The sequence below is a fragment of the Gopherus evgoodei genome, chromosome 7 (assembly GCF_007399415.2).
Source record: "Gopherus evgoodei ecotype Sinaloan lineage chromosome 7, rGopEvg1_v1.p, whole genome shotgun sequence".
Classification (NCBI taxonomy): Eukaryota; Metazoa; Chordata; order Testudines; family Testudinidae; genus Gopherus; species Gopherus evgoodei.
In genome coordinates, this window is record NC_044328.1 from 97,854,054 (window position 1) to 97,877,420 (window position 23,367).

General features: G+C 56.8%; 1 protein-coding gene across 1 annotated transcript; it reads left to right on the forward strand.

The window, feature by feature from the left end:
* Positions 1–1,978: 1,978 nt before the first annotated feature.
* MAP4K2 (mitogen-activated protein kinase kinase kinase kinase 2) lies at positions 1,979–22,864 on the forward strand. Its single transcript, XM_030570233.1, is given in 32 exon segments — positions 1,979–2,115; positions 6,590–6,647; positions 7,091–7,181; positions 7,418–7,482; positions 8,014–8,069; positions 8,500–8,547; positions 9,593–9,635; positions 10,058–10,130; positions 10,600–10,731; positions 10,962–11,024; positions 11,290–11,371; positions 11,776–11,883; positions 12,493–12,571; positions 13,030–13,088; positions 13,344–13,384; positions 13,764–13,802; positions 14,257–14,287; positions 14,373–14,532; positions 15,127–15,239; positions 15,549–15,590; positions 15,771–15,855; positions 16,241–16,320; positions 16,676–16,736; positions 18,743–18,866; positions 19,893–19,951; positions 20,086–20,189; positions 20,457–20,634; positions 20,936–21,004; positions 21,091–21,177; positions 21,401–21,471; positions 21,704–21,759; positions 22,777–22,864. Coding segments are annotated over 32 exon segments (2,541 nt in total). The 5' UTR covers positions 1,979–2,019.
* Positions 22,865–23,367: the final 503 nt, after the last annotated feature.

Sequence of the window (23,367 nt, forward strand, 5' to 3'; positions counted from 1 at the left end):
ACTGAGGCCTTTCCCTTGAGAGCGCTGGATCTGCTGGAGGGGTAGGTGCAGACAGCAGGGGTTGCGGGGTGGGGGGGGGGGATCTGAGCATGCCACCAGGCACAGGGGAATAATGAGGTATGACCAACCACTGGGAACTTAGTGGGCTTTCCGCTGGGCTGTGACAGATCCCGCTAAACAAGCCCCAGCAGGGCCGTAGCAAATACATTTGTAGTGAGCACTGCCTTCCCGGTGCAGCTTAGGCAGAGAGCTCCTGAGGCTGCGCTAAATGGGGAAGCCAAGGGACTTCTAAGCAGCATGTCCTGCTGGGCCCCACTGTCTCCCTCTAGTGGCTGACATGGGGTTTGCATTGAAGGGCCATGGGGACAGAGCTGGGGTCAGAGCAGCCAGGGCTTTGTACAGTTAGAAGGCGGGTGGAGGTGCTGGGGTGGGACAGCTTTGGCAGGACTGCGATAAACAGCCTGAGAGTTCCCACAAAGGGCGGGGGGGGGGGACGACACGTTACTAAATGTGTATTTTTTAGTAGCATGAAGAGTTAATAAAAAAGTTGGTTTTAAAATAGTCTGCTCCTAGTGGCTGGTTTCTTTCTTGCCGGTGCTGGTTCCTCCTTGGGAGCAGGGCAGGAGCTAAGTTGGGGGGAGCTCCCAGCTACTCCATCCCTGGCCTCTCCCAGCAGGGGCACTGTAGGGAATAGGACTGCAATACACTCCCTGCCAATCTCATAGACCTCGGCCCAGACAAGCTAGTTTCCCTGCTGCCTTTGCTCAGGGCTTGGCTGGCGGTGTGGCCTGTGTCCATGGGCACCAGTTTTTGTATAATTGTTGGTGGTGCCCAGAATGGGTCAAGCAAAGCCCCATCCATAGGACAGATTGGGGCTACTGCCCCAGGCCCTACACTTCAGGGAGATGTGGGTCCAGAGCATTCTGGTGCCAGCAGCAGCAAGTGACCTGGCCTCAACCTGTGCCCCCCTGCTAGCTCCTGGCATTGCTTGAAGGAGGGGGCGAAAGCTGGAAGGAGATGGGGCAAAGGCTTGGGGGAAGGGGTGGAATGGGGGGTGGTGTGGGTCTTGGGTGAAGGGGGTGAGGTGGGGACGGCTGCTCGCTGGGGCCAGGCCCTGTTATCCCCTCAGGCTGCCCTGGACCCATGTCCCCCTGAAGTGTGAGGCCCCTCAAAGCATGTCCAAATAGTGGGCCCACATTCCTGAATATTGAGTGGAGCATGAGCACCAGGGGCCTAAATAACTTGCTGCCTACGCCTGTGTCTAGTTCTAGCCTGCGGTGGGGCTCCCTGCAGTGCCAAAGGGGAGGGGGTTCCTGAGCCAGCCCTGCGCAGGGCTTTGTGGCAGGGCCCTCGGTTCAGGCTGTCACAAGTGATCAGTGATGTTTGCAGCAGAGAAGGATAATTTGGTGCTGGCCCTAGGTGGGAAAGGGGGTTGGGAGATGCCTGCTCAGCTCAGAGCAGGGATGTATTTTCCTGCCATGTATAGGTGGGTTATGGTGCCACAAGACTAGTGCTGGTGCGTGGCCTCGGGCTAGCCCTGTGCAAATGGGCTTCTGAGATTGGGTACAGAACCCAGGAGTCTGGACTCCCTGCCCCTCACCCCACTCCCTCCCAGAGCTGAGACAGAACCCAGGAGTCCTGGCTCCCAGCCCTCACCCCCTACTAGGCCCTTCTCCCCAAGCTGGCCTAATGCCATGGGGGGTGGCGTGCTCTTTGCAGGCTCCTGTTTTGGGGGAGGGGTCTCTAGCAGGAGCAGCGCGTGTAACCCTGTGCCCTTGCCCTGGCTGCTCTCCCCACCAGCAAGGCTGATTTTTTCTCTCCCCTCTCTCTTTAGGGGATGTGACCCCCGCCATCCCCTCACCCGTCCCATCAGCAGGGCCTGTCCCTCCACCTGTTTGGGGGTGTGACCCCCTTCGTTCTCCCCGCCCCAGGGGGGCAGGGCTGGCTCCGCTTCCCTCCCCGCTGGTTCCCTGGCCGGCCGGGCCGCGCCGCGCCGTTCCCTGCTGCTCCCCGGGGACCATGAGCCTCTTGCGGGACGTCTCCTTGCTGGACCCCCGGCTCCGCTACGAGCTGATCCAGCGCATCGGGGCGGGCACCTACGGCGATGTCTACAAGGTGAGGGGTGTCGGGCGCCCGGGCCGGGGGGGGGGGTGGTTCGCGGGGGGCGCGGGGCTCCCAGGCCGGATGGGGGGGAGCGCAGGGGGGTGTACGGGCCGGAGGGGAGGGGCTTGAGGCGGAGGCGCGTGCCGTGTATAGAGGGGACCCTAGGGCTTGGGAGCTGGGGTGGGGGTAGGGGCATGGCAGAGAGCATAGAGGGTTTTGGGGAGCTGGGGTGGGTGTGGGGGGCATAGTGGGAAGCCGAGGGAGAATTGGGGGGCATGGCAGGGAGCCAATGGCTGAGGGGAACTGGGGTGGGGGCATGGCAGAGCACAGAGGGGGTCCTGGGCCATGGGGAGCTGGAGCAGTGGTCTCATGGAGCAAAAGAGCAGGTATGTGGGGCTGGAAAGATGAGGTGGGGTGCATGGTGGACCAGGAAGATAAGAGGGAACACTGGGGCCTGTGAAGCTGGACTGGGGGTTGCAGGGAGCTAGGTGATTTCCTGGCCTTTGGGAGGTATGTGAGTCAATGGGTCTTGGGGACACTGGAGGGTGGGTGCTGCAGGGCAGGGGGGTGAATCTTGTGGCCTGGGGATGAGGAGTAGTCTGGGGGTTTAGGAGCTGGGATACAGTGAGGTGTATGAATGGGGGAAAGGAGGGCCCAGGCGGAGGTGCTCAGGGGTGGGCCTGGCCAGCCTAGGAATCAGGGGAGACTAGGGTGGCTGAAGGATCTTGGAGTATTTGGGGGGCTCCTAGGGAATTGGGGTCAGAGGATCCCTGGGAGATTCAGGGGGAGCTAGGGGATATATGGGGGCAGGGAAGCTGGGGGTGCATGGGGGGCAGGGTTATGTGAGGTTGTGCTAAGGGCAGGGATGGGTACACAGGGAAATCTGGGGGCGCCTGGCAGGATTTTTGTCCTGGGCGGTAGAGCAGGATAGCAGTGGCTGGCAAGACTAGCTCGATGCATGGGGGGCATGACCCAGATGCCTGCAGTGGGGTTCCTGTGGGGTGCCCTGGGTGAGGCCTGTCTTTGGGGCAAGTGGTGGGGGATTGCCCTGGGGGTGGATGGGGGAAGTGCACAGGGTATTCTGAGGAAGGGGCTGATGTTCAGGTCTGAGGGGTGCATGGTGTATGTGGAGGAAGGTTACAGGCATGGGGTGCGGGTGGCAAGGCATTGTGCCCGGGCAGAAATGTGTGGGGGAGCCCCTTGAGGGGTCCCTGGGGCACTGTCAGAAACTCAAACCTCTGCAACTGGCACTTCATTGCCAGACCAGGAAGGTGTGAAGGGATGGAAGGGGAACTGAGAAGACAGGGAAGGCCCCCTCGAGAGGGGTCCAGTGCATGGGGTGACCTGTCCTGGGTTGAGCAGAGGGGCTGGGAGCCAGGACTCTTGGGTTCTACCCCAGACTCTGGGAGGGGAGTGGTTCTATCCCTGCCGGTGGTGCAGGCTTAGCCCTACCTACGCTTGGGGAATAGCTCCGCAACACTGAGCATTGCGAAGGATGAGCTGGCATTTGCATCAGCTAATTAGGGTTCATTCCCGAGGCTTCCTTTGTCCCCAGCACCCGAGGCACCATGGCTGTGGCTGGCCAGATCTGAACCAATTTCAGGCCATTTGGGGGTGATCTAATGCTCGCCCTTCCCAGGCACTAGGGCGGCCAGAACCCCCGTGCTGCCAGCTGTTTCTGTGCCACCATTGTGCCGACTCAAAGGTGTCATGCAGCCGGGGTTGTGTGGGGTAGACAGGCTCTGTGCCCCTTGCCTGCTGGGCCACTCATAACACCCCTCCTCCCCCCAGAGCTTGGCCCATGAGGTTAGCTCCAGGACTGAGATCTGCCAGAGTCAGGAGTGAATGAGCAGGGCCAAGAGGCAGCCGTTTCATGCTCAGACTTGGAAATTGTTTTTCTTTGATGGAGGAAATGGGGACACAGAGTCCCTGGAATGGGAAAGGGGGAGAATGTGGAACCTAGTACTGGGGGGAAGGGGAGGTACAGAGCCCCTGACATGCAGGGGGCACTGGGTACCTGGCATGTGGGCACAGAACCCCTGGCGTGAGGGAGGGGAAGCTGCAGGGAGTCCCTGCGATGGAGGGGCTGGGAGGGTGGCCCCAGGGAGCAGTGTGGGGCTAGAGGGAGGCAAGGAGCTGGGCCTAGTCACTGTGAAGCCTGCGCCCCCTTGTGCTCTCTAGTTTTGAGAACCACAAGGTCCCAACATCTTGCTCAGCCTCCTACACAGCCTGGGTGCAGACTCCCACCTGCGATGGAGGGGCTGGGAGGGTGGCCCCAGGGAGCAGTGTGAGGCTGGAAGGAGCAGACTCCCCCTGCGATGGCTGCCCCAGCACAGGTTGGTGAGCCAGGTGGGAGCAGAGCTTTGAGAGAGAGATGCCCAGGCTGGGCCCATAGAGGCCAAGCGCTGGTGAGTTCATCGCATTGTGGTGCATATGGCTGGGAGCCAGGACTCCTGGGTTCTATCCCCAGCTCTGGTAGGGGGTTGGGGTCCAGCAGTTTAGACCAATAGTTCTCAACCCAGGGTACGTGTACCCCTAAGGGTACGCTGAGGTCTTCCAGGGGGTACATCAACTCATCTAGATATCTGCCTAGTTTTACAACAGGCTACATAAAAAGCACTAGCGAAGTCAGTACAAACTAAACAATTCATACAGACAATGAATTGTTTATACTGCTCTGTATACTATCCACTGAAATGTAAGTACAATATTTATATTCCATTGGATTTATTTTATAATGATATGGTAAAAATGTGAAAGTCAGCAGTTTCTCAGTAACTGTGCTGTGACACTTTTGTATTTTTAGGTCTTATTTTATAAGCAAGTAGTTTTTTGGTGAAGTGAAACTTGGGGTACACTAGAGTAATCAGACTCCTGAAAGGGGTACAGCAGGCTGGAAAGGTTGAGAGTCACTGGGTTAGAAGGGGTGGGGGCCAGGACTCCTGGGTTTTATTCCTGACTTTGTAACTTAACTTAGGCATGTCAATTCCGCTCTTGGTGCCTCTGTTTCCCTTCCCATCCTGTGTCTAATTAAATTGTGAGCTCTTTGTGGCAGGAACTGGTGCTCACTGTCTGTGCAGTGCCTGGCCTGATCTCGGTCAGGGGGGCTGTGCAGGGCATAGACAGGTAGATCTTAGGGGTGTATTATACCCTACAGGTCCCTGAGATTAGGAGGCGGGGGGTGTTACTGGAAGTCAGGACACCTGGGTTCTCTCTCTGGCTGCCTGTGGGGTCTAGTGGTTTAGCGGTGGGGGTGGGACAGGGGGTGGATGTCAGAACTCCTGGGTTCTATCCCAGCTCTGGAAGCAGGGTAGGGTCTAGTGGTTAGAGCGTTTCCCTTTTCAATGCTCTTTATAAAGCTGAAATCATTAATTCTTCTCTCCCTCCCCCACACACTTCAGGCAAGTGCAGGGCTCAGAGCTATAGAACAAGCCGGAGACATGGGGAGGGTGAAAAGGAAATTGCTTAACGTCAGATGGCATCTGTGCAGTGGCGTGGCTTAACTTGTGTCTGTGGGCTGGGTGGCACCTGGCCCTGTCATGCCTGTGTCCTGGGGAGGGGACATCAGAGCCCCCTGCCCCCACCCCAGCCCTGGGCTGCTGGTACAGGGAGTTCACATCCTGTCTGTCTGTCTGGGCATCAGCACAAGGGCACTTTGCAACATGCCCTACCTGCCGCAGGCCTGGGTGTTGGAGAGCTCAGCTGGGATGGGGAGGTATCTGTCTCTCCCCACCCGCCCACCATCTGCAGCTAGGCCCCTGATGGGGTAGAGTTGGAGGCAGGAAGTGCTGGGTGGGGCAGCGGGGGGAATCGGCACCGGAAACCCGGAGCAAGGCTGTTTTGGTGTTAGAAACCACGAGTGTGAACAGGGGAGAGACCCTGAGATTGGGAGGAGGGGGAGAATGGGGGGGGGAGGGAGGACAACAGAGTCTCCAGATCGGAGGGTGAGGTGGGTGAGGAGAGGTACCCTCTCCTCAGGGGGAAGGTGGAGTACTGAGCTGGGAGAGACGGGCCCTCAGGTTGGTTGGAGGAGAGGTGGGGCCTGGGCTGTGGGGGATCCAAAATTCTGGGGTTCAGGGCGGGGAGCAAAGTGGATCCCAGGCTCCTGAGCCTCAGGCTCAGAAATGGGGTTCGGGTGAGCTCCTTGGGGGGTGTATCTTGACCCAGGACCATTTGGGGAGTGGGGAATCTTTCTGTGCTAGGAGGCTGGGGGCAGCACTGGGCCCTGAGAACTGAGCCTTCCAGGCACAGCAGGGTGTGTTGGGGGAGGAGGGTCTGGGCTGGTAATGGTGGAATACCAGCCTAGGGTGAGTGTGTGTGTAATGGCTACATCTGGGAGACAACCCTCCCGCTGCAGCCCAGAGGAGAGTGGGGGGCACTGATCTGAGATGAGCTGGATCCGGAGCCCCTTCCCCCACCCCCCAATAGGCGCATAGACAGCTATTGCTGAGACCCCTGCGAGTGATGGCCCCTTCCCTGTTCCTAGGCCCGGGACACCCAGACAGCAGAGCTGGCTGCCATAAAGATCATCAAACTGGACCCAGGTAAAAATCCAACCCCCCACACCCCCAGAATCACTGCTCCAGTGGTCTCCACATCACCGCCAGGACTCACCTAGAATCACTGGTCTAGTGTGTCTCTAAATGACCCCGAAATTGCTCCAGTTTGTCCCCAAATTGGCCCTGAGACTCACCCTGGTGCACCCCCAAATTGCCCCCAGTATCGGTCCCCCAGTGCTCCCCCCACCCCCATTGCAGTGCTTACCTTTGGTCCATAAGGAACAATCTGTGACCCCTCCCTTAGCCTCTTTAGCCCCTGATGCTGCCTGGGCCCCCTGTGGCAGAGGGTTCTGTGGGTGAATGGGGAGTACTGCGGCCAGTTTGCAGGGGCTAGGTCTTGTGGAGCTGGCTATGTCCCTGACACAGCTCCATTGGGATGATGCCCCTGGCCCCCTCCCTGACGTTCCCCCAACTCCTCTCATTCCCAGGGGATGACATCAGCTCCATCCAGCAGGAGATCACAACGCTCAGGGACTGCGGGCACCCCAACGTGGTGGCGTATTTCGGCAGCTACCTCAGGTGAGACACACCAGGGGTGCTGTGCTGCAGGGAGCTGGGTGGGGGCGCTCTCCCTTCACAGTCAGTGCAGCTTTAGGAACAGATCACCTCAGATAACTCCATTCAACATCCTCCCCCCACTCCAGATTTTACATGAGTTTCCTTCACTTCCTGTGCAAAACTTGGTATCAACAGCTCCACCCCAGAGATGGCTGCATCTCAGCGCTCTGCTGACATCTCCTCCCTTGCTTCCTCAGGAATGACCGTCTCTGGATCTGCATGGAGTTCTGTGGAGGAGGATCCCTGCAGGAAATCTACCACAGTGAGTCCCTGCCCTGGTGTAACTAGAAGCAGGGAGGGAGGGTGGCGGCTGGGAATCAGGATTCCTGGGTTCTTTTCCCCAGTCCTCTTCCAGGGACAGAAAACCAGGACCACTCCTGACTCCTAGCCCCACTGTTCTAACCCTGAAGATCCCACTTTGCTCCTGGAGCTGGAATCCTGGTTCCCATGTGCTCTGACATTGGGGGACAGAATGTTCTCTCATCAGGATGTTGTAAAAAGAGGCATCTGTTTCACTTTCTGGTCAGTGTCCCTTCCTGTTTGCAAAATGCCTCTGGTTCCCGGTCATGTGGGGGTTGGGGTGGATAGGAGGAAGTGGGGGGCAGTGTTACAACATGGAGAAGGATTGTGTGGGGGGGATATTCGGGGGCTGTGGGAGTGGGTTAATTGGGGTATTTGTAGCTGGGCATTGGAAGAGATTATGGGGGGTGTATTTGGGGAGTGGTTGGATTGTGGCAGGAGAATAGTGACCCCCCCAGGTGTGTATCTGTCTACGTCTGTACATCTCTTCCAGCCACAGGCCCCCTCTCTGAGAAGCAGATTGCCTACGTGTGCAGAGAAACGCTGCAGGTGAGTAAACAGGGTGCCAGGGGTCAGATTGGAGGCTTCAAAGCCTCTGTTGGGCACTCCCCATTTGGGGGCACATAAGATTGGGGATGAGTGCCTGTCCCCAGCTCTGGGATGGGAGTGGGGTTTGAGGATGATGGGGAGGTGGGCTGGGAGCCTGGACACCTGGGTTCTCTGCCTGGGGCTGTGTCTGATGGGGCCTGGGCCAGGCAGGAAGTCCTTGTTTCCCGTTGATTGCCCTGCAGCTTCCTATGTCCCTGGCGGCAGGAAGAGCTGTCTCGTCACCATGGAGGGGCAGGGGGAGCACAGGTGGCTGATGCCCCCTCCCTGAGTGGACCAGCATCCTCCTCAGGGTCTGGGAGGTCAGGCTGGGGGGTGCGTGGCAACATGCGTGGACAGGAGGGCACTCAGAAGGTCATTCTTCCCCCTCCAGGGCCTGAGCCACCTACATGCCAAAGGCAAGATGCACCGGGACATAAAGGTGAGACCCCCTGGACCCATCCAGCACCAGATCCTCCACTATTCTGCCAGATCAGACCCCTGGGCCATCCAGCCCCAGATCCCCCTCTTACCCCTCGAGATCAGACTCATGGGCCCATCCAGTCCCAGATCCCCCTCTTACCTCCCCAGATCAGACTCAGGGATCCATCCAGCCCCAGATCCCCCTCTTACCCCTCGAGATCAGACTCATGGGCCCATCCAGTCCCAGATCCCCCTCTTACCTCCCCAGATCAGACTCAGGGATCCATCCAGCCCCAGATCCCCCTCTTACCCCTCGAGATCAGACTCATGGGCCCATCCAGCCTCAGATCCTCCCAGATCAGACCCATGGGCCCATCCAGTCCCAGATCCCCCTCTTACCTCCCCAGATCAGACTCAGGGATCCATCCAGCCCCAGATCCCCCTCTTACCCCTCGAGATCAGACTCATGGGCCCATCCAGCCTCAGATCCTCCCGGATCAGACCCATGGGCCCATCTAGCCCCAGATCCCCCTCTTACCTCCCCAGATCAGACTCAGGGGTCCATCCAGCCCCAGATCCCCCTCTTACCCCCCAAGATCAGACTCATGGGCCCATCCAGCCTCAGGTCCTCCCGGATCAGACCCATGGGCCCATCTAGCCCCAGATCCCTCCTTACCCTCCTGGATCAGACCCATGAGCCCATCCAGCCCCAGATTTTCCCTTATGCCCCCCAGATCAGACCCATGAGCCTATGCTGGGGATCACCTTTGCTTATTAATCCCCTTTCCCAAGATACACCAATAGGACCCAGGCAGCTGACTCTATTCGCCACCCACACTGGCCCTTCACTGTGGTAACATCCTGCCGCATGTTGTTCCCAGGGTTAACAAAGGTAGTGGGAGAATCCCATTGGGCTTGGGGAAGGGAAGGATCAGAGAGTGATGTTCCCCTCCCTCCTTCACCAGTCCCTTGGGTTCATCTCCAGAGCAGGCTGCTTTAGCAGGGGAGGTCACTCCAGTGGAGCAGTGGTTCTTCCTTCACTGACTTTCCCCTTTTTGGTGCAGGGAGCCAATATCCTACTCACCTCTTTGGAGATGTGAAAACTGGGTGAGTTTACTTGCTCTTCCTCCTTCCCCATAGAAAACCTGGATCCCTGTGTGGGTTGAGGGGAGCCCAGGGCTGGGACACCAGAGGGGTGTGTGTGTCAGGACAGAGGGGCACTGGCAGAGTTGGGGGTCAGGGAGAAAGTCCAGGGGTAGGATAGCGAGTGACTGTGGGTTAGGATTGAGGGGCTCCAATGAGGGGTGGGGAGAGCCCAGGGCTGGGATAGTAGGAAACTGTGGGTCAGAACTGAGGGGCACCAGTGGAGCTGTGTGCGCCTACCTGTCTTCCATCCATGGTGGTGACTAATGACCCATCATGACAGGTGCTGTACAGACCCACAATACGCATATGGGGTCCCTTCCCCATAGTGCCCCCTAACAAGGGTTCCTGTCATTCCCCGCTTCTCCCTTCCACCCATCTTGCAGCGGATTTCGGAGTCTCAGCTGAACTGACAGCATCAGTGGCGAAGCGGAAGTCCTTCATTGGGACCCCCTACTGGTACCTCACACCCCCACCCTCGTCCACACTACGCACCAGGGGAACATGGTTGGGGTAGTGGAGTGAACTGGCCACCCCAGCCTATCTCACCGTTCAGACACCCCATCTGGGGCTGTCTTGGAGTCTGGGTGGTGTCTGGCGGGAGGGGGTTTGGTGGGGCAGAGGGAGGCAGCATCTTGATGTTTGGAGTGAGGGATGGAGCAAGGTGTGGAGCCTGAGGGGGGTGCTTTGGGGAGCCCAGCAGCTGGGGAATTGGGCTGGGAGGCTGGGAATGGCTTGTGATGAGTCTGGTGAGCTGAGCCTGATTCGTGGGTCCCAGGGGTGGCTTGGCAGGTGTGTGTGTGTGTTGGGGGGGTCATGGATATAGCTGGATACCTGGGTCCCCTTGAGGGCTGGGAAGCTGGATGCCAGAGTCCCATTCGTATGGCCCAGTGTTGTCTGATTGGTCTGCGACCCCTCTCCCATCTAGGATGGCCCCTGAGGTGGCCGCAGTGGAGAAGAAGGGCGGCTACAACCAGCTTTGTGACATCTGGGCCATCGGCATCACGGCCATCGAGCTGGCTGAGCTGCAGCCCCCACTCTTCGATCTTCACCCCATGAGGTAAGAGGCCAAAGAGCAGAGCGCCCCCTTGGCATGGGGGAGGTGGTGACGTGAGTGCAATGAGGGGGAGGAGAATTGGGTCGAGCTGCTGGAGGCAGAGTTGGATGTGAGGGAAGATCTGGGATCGAACCCCCCTCCTGGCTCTGTCTGTCTCCCTCCCAACCATCCACATGCTGGTTCTGTCTGTCTGGTTCCCCTGCCCTCTGATCTCTCTCTCTCTCTCTCTGCAGGGCCCTGATGCTCATGTCCAAGAGCAGCTTCCAACCCCCTAAACTGAAAGACAAAGCTCATTGGTGAGTTTTGCTGCTGGCCTCTCCCAGCAGCAGCCGCTGCAGGGAACAGGGCAGGAGCTGGCTATTGGGGAGCTCCCAGCTACTCCAGCCCCAGCCTCTCCCAGCAGGGGGTGCTATTGGGAGTGGAACAGGAATGCTGGGTTTAGAGGGTGAGGATTCTATTTTAAAAGTGATGGAGAATTTGGGGGGCTTGGCAGGGCTGGGGGGGGGTCTCCTGAGGGACCTAGGGGAATTTAATGATTATCCCTATCTTCCCTGACCCCAGGTCCCCAGAATTCCACCAGTTCCTCAAACTGGCCCTGACCAAGAACCCCAAAAAGCGACCCACAGCGGAAAAGCTGTTACAGGTGAACTGGCTGAAGGGGGTGGTGGCTGAGCAGGAAGGTAACTGGAGTGAGGAGTGTGGGAGCCACTGGGGGTGGTGTGGGAGAAGCTGGGGGGACTGTACTGAAGTAGGGGGCAGAGTGTGTGTCAGGGAAATATGTGTTCAGTGTGGCAGGGTTGGGACGTGGTGAGGGGGGGGGCAGGTGGGGACAGTGCAGGGTGTAGGCTTGAGGGTGGAGGAGATGGGGGCAGTGGGGCTGTGAAGTGTCGGGGGGGAGAAATTGGGGCATGGGAGAGATGGGGGCAGTGTGTGGTCTGGGGAGGGTTTGGGGGTGGGAAAATGGGGCATGCTGCATTGGACAGTGGGGGGCTGTCTGGGGGGACCATTTGTCTCCCAGTTTCAGCACCATGACCCCTGTGCCCCCAGCACCTGTTCACCAGCCAGCCCCTTGCCCGCACCCTGGCCATCGAGCTACTCGACAAGGTCAACAGCCCTGACCTGGCTGCCCCATCCCTGGACGATGGAGACTTTGAGGTACCTGCCCTGGGGGAGACTTCAGGCCCACCCATTGTGCCCCTGCCGACTCCCTGGGCACTGACCCACCGCCCCATAGTCGGCTCAGCTCAGTCGCTAGGCCCGGTTACCATGACAAACGGCCAGTGGCAGGGGCAGCCTGGCTCCGATGACTACCCTGTCCCAGTGCCCAGCTCCCCACCCTGAAGCTGAAGCCTGTTGCCCCAAGATGATGGGGGGGGGGGCTGTTTGTGTTGATAGAAATGGCCCTGTCCTGGGGTGGAATTTGACCAGCAACCAGGCAGTCCTGTGCACCATGCAGCTCCCAATGATGCTGCCCTGCTCTGGGGATGCATAGGACTGTGTGTGTTCGAATTCTGGGGGCTGCCGAGCTGACTCTTACCCCGACCGGCCCCCTCCACTGTTACACTGTTACAATCCAGCCCCACACCACGAAACCAGCTGAACCCGGTTCTGTGAACTGGCTGGGAAGAGGGGCCATGGTGAAGTGGGACTTGAAATGGACTATAAGTAACTGTTCCTCATCTCCCTGCCCCCTCCCCCATCCTGTCTGTATGTGTGCCTCCCAAATCTCCTTGCCCCCTTCCCCTCCCCCTTGTTTCCTATAAGGTTTACGACATCTTCCCAGACAAAATCCACTCCTGTGGGGCACATGGCCAGGCAGAACGGACTCTCTCTGAAATCCAGTGTAAGTCACCCTTGCTGCCCCTGGCCTGGTGTACCCAGATCCAGGCACCCTAGCACAGACACCACTCCCCACTGCATGCTGTTTATTCAGGGATCCATCACATGGTGCTGAGATGCAGCTGCCTCTGGGGTGGAGTGCAGGGGCAGTTGAACAGTCACACAGCAAGGCTACACAACAGCTTAGGGAAGAGAAGATGAATCCTGAATCCAACTGGAATGACGGGCAAAAAGAATGGAACCTCCCAGAGCTGGGATTTGGCCTGGATGCCTGGGTTCACAGGATCTTCCAAAAGCAGGAGTGGTTAGCAGCAGGGCTGTTTGCCTCACCCCTGAATTACAGCTGATGCCTCCTGCTAGTCTTAGCTGCTCTGGAGCTGGGAGGGAGGTGGAGGAGGGAGGAGGGGGAATAGAGTGTGTCTCAATCAGCAAATGAACCAATTTGTATAATTTGATTTTCAGTCAATCAAGTTAAATTTGGGCCCCCACTGAGAAAAGAAACAGAACCATATTGTGGTCTGGTGAGTGGAAACACCATGAATTCTTTGCCTCTCCCAGCAGGGATGCTGTAGGGAGCAGGGCAGGAGCTCTGGCTGCGGAGGGAGCTCCCGGCTACTGCAGCCCTGGTCTCTCCCAACAGGGGGTGCTGTGGGGAGCAGGACAGGAGCTGGCTGTGGGGGGGAGCTCCCAGCTACTCCAGCCCCGGACTTGCCCCGGAGGGGACATTGTGGGGAGCAGGTAACTCCATATGGGTAACAAGTCTTGTCCTTCCCCAGAGGGAAGAGGAGGATGATTGGACGTTGCTAGGAGCTGAAGAGTAAGTGTCTTTCGGGCAGGGGGGAACCAAGGGAGTCTTGAGTTCAAAGTTCAGCCTCCCCTGTCCTGCCTGGAAGTGTCACATCATGGGGTGGAGGGTATGGGGAACTGAGCAGTGCCTCCTACTGGATAATCTGGGATCAGGGGGGTTGATGGCTCCAAGTGCAGGTAAATAGGCACTTTAGTCAGCTCTAAGGATGGGGGTGGCTGTGATCCTGGGCTTCCAGTGTTGAGCACTGGGCTCTAGTGGGTTACAGCAGGGGAAGTTAGGAGCCTGGACTCCTGGGTTCTATCCCACTCCTGGGAGGGGAGTGGGGTCTAGTGGGTTGAGGGGCAGGTAACGTGTGACCCGTATCCCTACCCCCTCTCCTTGTCTTTAGGAGTCTTCTGCAGTCTGTGGAGGAGGCATTGGAGGAAAGGTAAAGCTGAGACTCAGGGTGGAGTTGGGGCAGGCAAGGGCTGTGGGGGGGGGCCTTCACCTCCCACCAATCTGTAGAGATAGGGTAATTGGGGGGGGCAGTAATGCAGAGCCCCTGCCCCCACACAATGAGTTTCACAAGCATCCTTGCCACTCCCCCTCACGGAGACGCACCTGGTGCATGTGTGGCGGGGGTTGACACGCAGGCTGTTTTTGGGGACAGGGGCAATGGTGTGAACTCTGCTGACCCTGCTCTCTGCAGCTGCTTTGTATTTCCCCCTCCTCAATCCCGGGTCTGGAACATGGCAGGGATGAATGTTGGAGATCCCTGATGTCACTTTGGAGACTCCCCAGGGCAGGGAGTCCCCCATCCCAGAGCCCCCATTTTAGCTCACATAAGGAGCTGCCTTCTCTGAGCCCCACCCCTGACCCTTCTCTCTGTCTTTCCCTTACAGGAGTTTGACCATTCGCCCAGCGTCTGGATGGGTAAGTTCTTCTACACACATCTCCCCAGGCAGCTGCCTGCCCTGGCACAAGTCCCCTCCCATTCTGTGACTGTCTCTCTGCCCAGGTCCCCACCCCAGAGGATCAGCCTGTGGACTCCCACTGCATCCCTGAGAACGAGACGGGAACAATCAAGAGAGGGTCACTATGGGACCTGATGAATTGGGAGCTGGGGGGCACGGAGCCTGGGGGTGGCTCAGAGACCATGAGGAGACAGGCCCCAGCAGGTACCGGGGTTTGACACAAGATGGGGGGACTGGCTGGCTTAGAGGGGCAGGGAATGGGATACGGGGCCTTTCCCTCTAGGGGATGCCAGCTCCAGTGTGGGGGACTGGCTGGCTCTGAGGTTGGGAGTGGGACACAGGGCCTTTCCTCTCTATGGGGCGTCAGCTGCGTTCAGGCCCCAGGTCTGTAGTGAATGAAAGTGAGATGAGTTGGCTGGATCTCAGCCCATTGGTTCCTAGCAGGATGGGGCCTCCCATCACACTGATCTCCTTACTGGCAGAGAGGCCAGGGGCTGAACAGGCTATTGGGGATTCTGCTTCCCTCACACCATGACCTTAGATCGGCGGGCAGAGTGATGGGGGACTGGGGCCAGTGTGTGTGTGACACTCCGTGGAGGTGCCCAGAGGATCCCCTGCCATGACGGTTGCAGGGGATAACAAGGCTGTTTAAGCACCACAGTCTAATCCAGGCAAGGAGTAGGGATCTCCAGTGGGGCTGAGAACTGTGAATGGATGGGGCACATGGGTGGGAAGGTGGGGCAGCCAGGGCACAGCTGTCTCTGATTGGCGGGTGCTGTGTGTGTCCCCCACCTCCAGGCAGCCCAGAGTCAGGTGACATCCAACCCCCCCTGCACACCGGCTCCCCAGAGCCTGGAGCCTCCCTGCTTTCCACCGAATGGGCCACCATGAAGAGGAGGGAGGAGACAGAGGTAGGTGTGAACCACTGGGGGAGCAGGGCTGGGTAGAAAAAGTCGGGTAAGAGATTATGGGGAGGCCTGGCGGTCATGGTGCATAGGCAACAATGCAGCAGGACTCCTGGGTTCTCTCTTTTGCTCTGGGAGAGGAGTGGGATGCAGTGGTTAGAGCAGGGGAATGGGAGTTAGGAATCCTGGGTTCCAGCTTGATGTCTGGGTGTTGGCTGGTGCCCCAGTGCTCTTGTTGCCTCTCAGATGGGGGGGAAAGCTCGGCATACTTCTTTTGGTGGTGTGTGGTGTTGACTGACTTTCTCTCTCTTTCAGAGATCCAGCTGCCATGGGCTGCCCCCCACCCCCAAGGTCCATGTAAGTGCCATTCCTCAGCATCTCCGTGCAGGGAGCGCTGCCTGTTGGGGTTGCTCTTGGCTACTCCAGGCCTGGTCTCTCCCAGCAGGGTGTGCTGAAGGGAGCAGGGCGGGAGTGCTGGCAATGTGGGGAGCTCCCAGCTACTCAGGCCCAGCCTCTCCTCTGGTCTTTCCTTCATAGATGGGTGCTTGCTTTTCCAAAGTCTTTAATGGCTGCCCTCTAAAGATCAACTCAGCTGTGACATGGATCCACTCGGAGACACGAGGTAGGCCCCCCGGCTGCCTCCGACACAACTCTCTGCCCCCCACAATATCTGTATTAACCCATCTCCCCCCGACTGCTCCATTCGGGGCTGTGGGGAGAACACTGATTCTCCTCCCACATTCAATTCACCAATGCACTGGTTCAGTTTCACCCTATGCCCTCCTGTTTCCCACCACCCTTGCTGCACCCTCCAGCCTTTGTCATAGCTGAGCCGATCTGGGGACTTGATTTCCCCCTCTCCAGCCCCTGGGTACCACCTCTGAGCTCCCAGCTGTTGGGCTGAAGAGGGGCATGTGGGTAGGAGGGGAGCAGGCACACTGCTGGCTTCTAAGTGGGTGCTGGGAATTCGGCTCCGCCAAACCTAACTCTGGCTGGCCTTGTTTCAGATCAGTACCTGCTGGTAGGTGCTGAGGAGGGGATATACACACTCAACCTGCATGAACTCCATGAGGACACCATGGAGAAGGTGAGATAGAGGTACAGCTTAATGCTCTGGGAGCTCCTGACCTATCCCAGAGAGGGGACACTGTAGGGAGTGGGACAGGAGCACTGGCTGTGGGGGGAGCTCCAGGCTACGCCAGCCTTGATCTCTCCCAGCAAGGGGCGATGTGGGGAGTGAGGCAGGAGCGCTGGCTGTGGGAGGAGCTCCTGGGTACTCCAGCCCTGGTCTCTCCCAGCAAGCCCCCGCTGTGTGGAGCGGTTAGTAATTAACGAACTAAATGATGGGCAATATGGGCAGTGATAATGGCAGTGCTGCATGGAGTTTCCTGATTAAGTTGACTGAAGAGCTAACCGGTGACGTGTCTGTCTGTCCTCCTCAGCTCCTGCCCCACAGGTGCTCCTGGCTGTACTGTATGAACAACGTGCTGCTCTCCTTAGCAGGTGAGTGACTAGGAGCAGCACCGGATCTGGGCTTTCTCCCAGTCTGGAAACTGTAGATTCCTTTGGCTACAGCTAATGTGAGATGCACAGAATGTCATACGAGTTATCAAGGGGCATCAGCCGGGGGGTGGAAAGGGCTGAGGCAATCCAGGCTGGGATGGCAGTGGATCTAATTTACCTGGATTTCAGTAAGGCATTTAATATGGTTCCACATGGAGAATTATTAGTTAAATTGGAAAAGATGGGGATTAACATGAAAATTGAAAGGTGGATAAGGAACTGGTTAAAGGGGAGACTACAATGGGTCGTACTGAAAGGTGAACTGTCAGGCTGGAAGGAGGTTACTAGTGGAGTTCCTCAGGGACTGGTTTTGGGACCATTCTTATTTAATCTTTTTATTACTGACCTTGGCACAAAAGGTGGGAGTATGCTAATAAAGTTTGCGGATGACAGGAAGCTGGGAGGTATTGCAGAGAGGGACTGGGATATCCTACAGGAAGATCTGGATGATCTTGTAAACTGGAGTAACAGAAATGGGATGAAATTTAATAGTGAAAAGTGCAAGGTCATGCATTTAGGGATTAATAACAAGAATTTTGTTATAAACTGGGGATGCATCACTTGGAAATAACAGGAGGAGAAGGACCTCAGAGTATTAGTTGATCACAGGATGATTATGAGCCGCCAGTGTGATATGGCTATGAAAAAAGCTAATGCAGTCTTGGGATGCATCAGGCGAGGTATTTCCAGTAGAGATAAGGAGTGTTAGTACCGTTATACAAGGCACTGGTGAGACCTCATCTGGAATCTTGTGTCCGGTTCTGGTCTCCCATGTTTAAGTAGGATGAATTCAAACTGGAACACGTACAGAGAAGGGCTTCTAGGATGATCCGAGGAATGGAAAACCTGTCATATGAAAGGAGACTCAAAGAGCTTGGCTTGTTTAGCCTAACCAAAAGAAGGCTGGGAGGAGATATGATTGCTCTCTATAAATATATCAGAGGGATAAATACCAGGGAGGGAGAGGAATTATTTAAGCTCAGTACCAATGTGGACACAAGAGCAAATGGATATAAACTGGCCATCAGGAAGTTTAGACTTGAAATTAGATGAAGATTTCTAACCATCAGAGGAGTGAAGTTCTGGAATAGCCTTCCAAGGGGAGCAGTGGAGGCAAAAGACATAACTGGCTTCAAGACTAAGCTTGATAAGTTTATGGAGGGGATGGTATGATGGGATAGCCTAATTTTGGCAATTAATTGATCTTTGACTATTAGCAGTAAATATGCCCAGTGGCCTGTGATGGAACACTAGATAGGGTGGGATCTGAGTTACTACAGAGAATTCTTTCCTGGGTGTCTGGCTGGTGAGTCTTGTCCACATGCTCAGGGTTTATCTGATTGCCATATTTGGGGTCGGGAAAGAATTTTCCTCCAGGACAGATTGGCAGAGGCACTGGGGGGGGGGTTTGCCTTCCTCTGCAGCATGGGGCACTGGTCACGTGCTGGAGGATTCTCTGCACCTTGAAGTCTTTATACCATGATTTGAGGACTTCAGTAGCTCAGACATAGGTTAGGGGTTTGATACAGGAGTGGGTGGGTGAGAGTCTGTGGCCTGCGTTGTGCAGGAGGTCAGACTAGATGATCATAATGGTCCCTTCTGACCTTAAAGTCTATGAGTTTATGAGAACTGCTGGTCAGGACTGAGGGGCCACCAGTAGGGCTGGGTGTGGAACCCAGGCCAATATGGCCAGGGCTGTGGCTGGGGGTGAGGGGCAGGGCTGGGTGTGGAGCCCAGGCTGGAATGGCCAGCAGCTGTGGCTGAGGTGCACCAGCAGGGCTGGGTGTGGAGCTCAGGTTGCGGTGGGGGTGAGGGGCACCGTCAGGGCTGGGCTGGCCAGGGCTGTGGGTGGAGGTGAGGGGCACCAGCAGATCTAGGTACGGTTTCCTGAGGATAGCACATTAGGATCCACCATCCCAGTATCCAATGCAGCTCTCTCTCTGCAGGGAAATCCTCCCAGATCTCCTCTCACAACCTCCTGGGCCTCTTTGAGCAGCGGAGGCAGCTGCAGAAGCGGCAGGTCCCCCTCTCCATTGCCACCAACCGGCTGACTGAGCGCATCATCCCCAGGTGCTGTGCCTGGCTCTGCATCTGAAATTCCACCTAGCTGGGAGGGAGCGAGGATCAATCCCCAGATGGGGCCGGGTGTCCTCATAGCCCTGTAATTGGCCACTTCAGGCTGAGAGTCCCTCATGTTCCCTTAGGGCCCAGTATCCCCTTGGATTAGATCAATGGACCCCTCTTCCCCACTGCCACCCTGGGTCCATCCAGACTAGTATCCCCCATCTCATGCCTGCCATCCTGAACCAGACCAATGGGTCCATCTACGCTGGTCTCCTGTCTTCATTTGCAGCATCTGCTGGATGCCTCATTTTCCAATGCTACCTTGAGTGGGGGAAGTTCCTTCCTGACATTCCTGCTTGTACTCAAGCCCTGAAACCTGACCTTCGGGCAGTGTACAATTAGCCTGTGGTACGCTCTGCCACTGGCTGGCGCTGAGGCAAAAAGTGTAGTGAGTTTCCCAGAGGGACAGGTGCTTAGTGGAGAATGAGAACAACCAGATTTAGACTAGCTCATGGCAATGAATTTGCAAGGGAGCTAAATCCTTCTGCTTGAAGGTTTAAGAAGACCCCTGTTAGAGATTAGGATGAGACCTTCGTGAGGGCAGATTATCCCAATTGGCCTGATGTGGGGCTTCCTCTGAAGCCATTGTCAGGGACGGGACAGTGGGCTAGAGGGCCCCTGTCTGATCTAGTCTGGTGGCTCATGTGTTCCTAAGAGTCCAGAATAACCGTCAGTCTTACCATGATGGGTGCATGGATACATCTTACAATCCTACCAGCAGCCGCAATCTTCTCTCTGAAAACTTCCCCATCCTTCCGTCAATCCTCCTCCAGTTCTTTGTTTCTCCACTATTTTGTAGCGGAGAGTTCTATCGGTTAACTGGCTGACAGTTCTCCCGTCAGGGTAACTAAGGGTGGATTTGCATCATGCCTGGCTGTAGAATCTCCTCTCCACTCAGCCCCTCATCCTGCCCCCATTTGTCCTCTGGTGGCAGCTCATTCCTTCCTTCTGTTCTGTTCCTCCGCCCTGCAGGAAGTTTGCACTCTCCTCCAAGATAGCGGATACCAAGGGCTGTCTCAAGTGCCGAGTGGGTGAGTGTGATCCTGACACGCCACCGGGGTGCCTCCTGTGGGCCGGATCGCTGTCTACCTGGGGACAGGGGAGCCCCTCAGCTGATTGCTCTCCCTCTGGGGGAAGCCATTCACCTGCCTTGGTTGCCTTTCAGTTCGGAACCCCTATTCCGGCAACACCTTCTTGTGTGCCGCTCTTCCCTCGAGCCTGGTGCTGTTGCAGTGGTACGAGCCCTTGCAGAAGTTCATGCTGCTGAAGGTAGATCCGGGATGTGGGGGGAAAATGGGGTGCTGGAGCCACTGGTGAACCCAAGAGTCTCATTGACTCTGATGTAGGCCTGCATGGAGCTAAAATCTGCAGGGCACTGCTCTGGAGGGATGCTTGCAACACTTGCCCTAGATTGGAGGCTGCTCTGGTGGGGAAAACTTGCCAGGTCCCTTTCACTGACGGCACTGCTCTAGGGAAGCTCGCCGCGTGGGAGAACCCATCGCTGCTGAGATCTCAGCCTCCCCTCCCTCACCCCAGCACTTTCCTGCGACCCTGCCCATGCCCCTGAGCCTGTTTGAGCTGCTTGTGGTGGAGACGGAAGAGTACCCCCAGGTGTGCGTGCGTGTTGTGGACAGAGACCGGCCAGGCCAGGAGCTGGAGTTTAACGTCCTCTCGCTCAGCACCAGCTCCAGCCTCAGCACCGAGCCCTCTGCAGGTAAGAGACGCCCAAGCGGGGAATGGGACATGGGGCCTTTCCCCTCCAAGGGATATCAGCACACATGGGCCCCAGGGAGGCGGGCAGATGAATGGCTGGCTTAGGGAAGGCAGGAAATGGGACTCAGAGCCTTTCCCCTCCGGGGGGTGACAACTTCGATCTGGCCCCAGGGTGGGGAATGGAACTCAGGGCCTTTCCCCTTTGGAGGAATTGGGCTCCAAGGGGGGGAATGAGGCCTTTCTCCACTAGAGGGCACCAGCTCTGCTAGGGTCTCAGTGTGTCTCTCCGGCTGTCATTGCAGATGTGGCCTACAGTGTGGCCTGCCACATGACTCAGATGGACAGAGACACAGTCCTCGTTTGCTTTGAGCGTAAGTCTCTCCCCCAGCAGAGCCCTCTCACTGGCTCAGCCTTGGCCACAGCTGGTGCTGACTGCCTCACTCTTTCTCCCCTGCAGACTACGTAAGGACAGTGAACCTGCGTGGGGTCCCCAAGAGAGCCCTGGCCCCAGAGCTGACCTTCAACTTCCCCATTGAGACAATTGGTGAGTGGAGGGAAGTCTCTTGAGGAGAGAACTGCCACTGGCCTGCTCATCTCCTGGCCCACACTCTTGCCTGGCCTGGTGACCTCAGGAGCTGTCCAGCCTTCCGTTCCAGCACCCTTCTCCCTGCCCTGGTAGCAGTGTCCTCCATCTGCCAGCTTCCCCAAGGTGGGGGTTGTCCATACCACCCGCTCTCACTCCCTTCTTTCTGTCCCTCCCACTGCAGTGTGCCTTCAAGACAGCGTGCTGGCCTTCTGGAAACATGGCATGCAGGGCCGCAGCCTGGAGGGCAATGAGGTGAGTGCAGGTCGGGGCTTGGGTGGACATGTCTCCCTATCTTCCCCGAAGAGGGGGATTAACTTGAAGATGATGTATGGAGTTGGCATTTCTCCTGATGGAGACCACATGGTATAGGATCTGTCCCCTTCTCTCCCATCACCCTGGTTTGGGAGGAGCATAGAAATGCACTGACCCAGCAAGGAGCTGGGCCAGGAGAACTGTGTGCTGATCTGACCCTTCTCCTTGACAGGTGACCCAAGAAATCACAGATAAATCCAGGGTGTTCCGGGTGCTAGGGGCCAACAGGTGAGGCCGCAAAGTGAGGATGTGGTCAGGGCGGGTTGCAGCAGGGACTGCACCACCAACAGAGAATTCTTGTTCTGCTCCCTCCACTCTCTGATCAAGTGGTGTGGCTGCCTGCTCCGGCTGGCTACCCCTGTCTGGCTGTGCCATTGGTAGGAACTTGTTGCCAGGCTGCAAGGCTGGGACAGTGGGAAAATTACCTGGGGACTGGGAGACCAGGAGCTGTGAACTTCTTTTCCTTCCTTTTGCATGGGCTGCGTCATTTCAGTAGCCAGTCACCACCCTGACTCTCTATTGCGTCCATCCTGTGCCCCTGTTCCGGCTGGATGTTACGTGACAGGGTGGATTTGTAGGCCTGTTTTGAGGATGCATGGTGCTGTGTCAGGGTTTGGGCTGCATTCTGGAGTAGCTAGAGGTTGCGTGGTGGATGTGCCACATTGGGGGCTGGGTTTGCATGGCTGGGTTAAGGTGGGCATTGCATGGCTGGGATGAAGTTATTCTATTCTATATAGAATATTATACTGTGCTTACCACTGCAGTATCAGAGCACTAGGCATAGTGGTGGTGGTTCTCTCATTGTTTTGCCAGGGGAGAAGCATGTGCAGAGACTGGAACATGCTTGGTTTGGTTGGGGTTTATATAATAACATGCTGCTAAGTTTATATTATAAATGGTGAGGTCAGAGAAATGTGCCCAGCACTTGAACCAAGAGTGGATTTTGCATGGTTGGGTTGGAGAGGTTGGTTTTGCATGGTGGTCAGGGCTGGAGCTGCATGGTGGGTTTGGTTTTGTGTGGTAGGTGGGTTGCATTCATGGCTGTAGGACTGCAATGGGGTCTGGGTTGGGCAGTGGGGTACAATCATGGCTGGGGCTGGCTTTGCTGAGTTGCATTTCGTGCTTGGGTGTGGCACCTCTCAAATCAGGTCTGGGTTACCAGTCCTCCTGTTCTGCTCAAAACGTGCTGTGAGCATTTGTCTCTCCACAAGCACTCATTGCTCTTGCCTCTTCCCGTCCTCCCAGAGATATCATCCTGGAGAGCACGCCCACAGAGAATCCCTTGGCTCACAGCAACCTCTACATCCTGACGGGACACGAGAGCAGCTACTGAGTGTGTGGAACTGCCTTTCCAATATCCCGTGTGGATGGGGAAATCCTGCTGTGATGTCTAAACTGCTGATAGCTGAGAAGCTCAGTGGAGACGCACAGGTAGTGGGAGCCTCGGGGAACTGTGAGTGGGGCCTGTCTTCTGCTGCGGGAATCCATGTCAGATGAGTTCTACTCTATAAACTCTACAGTCCACTTGTCCTATTGTCCAAAGTCTTCCTGAGATACCCCTGCTTTTCAGGAGTGTATGGAGAGATTTCCTCTCCTCTTTTAGGGCCAGCATCTCCTGCGACCCTTATGTCTGCAATAATTGACTACAGCCAGTCCAAAGACACCTCTGCAGTCTGTCTTGACAGATACCTGTGCCTGTGGAATGCTTTCTGCCCCCCTCCCCTGGTTCTTAACCCTAAGAAGATGTCTTCTGGAGACACAGGGTGTGAAAGTGTCCTCCTTCAGCTTCAACATGAAGACAATCAGTTTTCCAGTGGGTGCATTGTGTTTCCTATG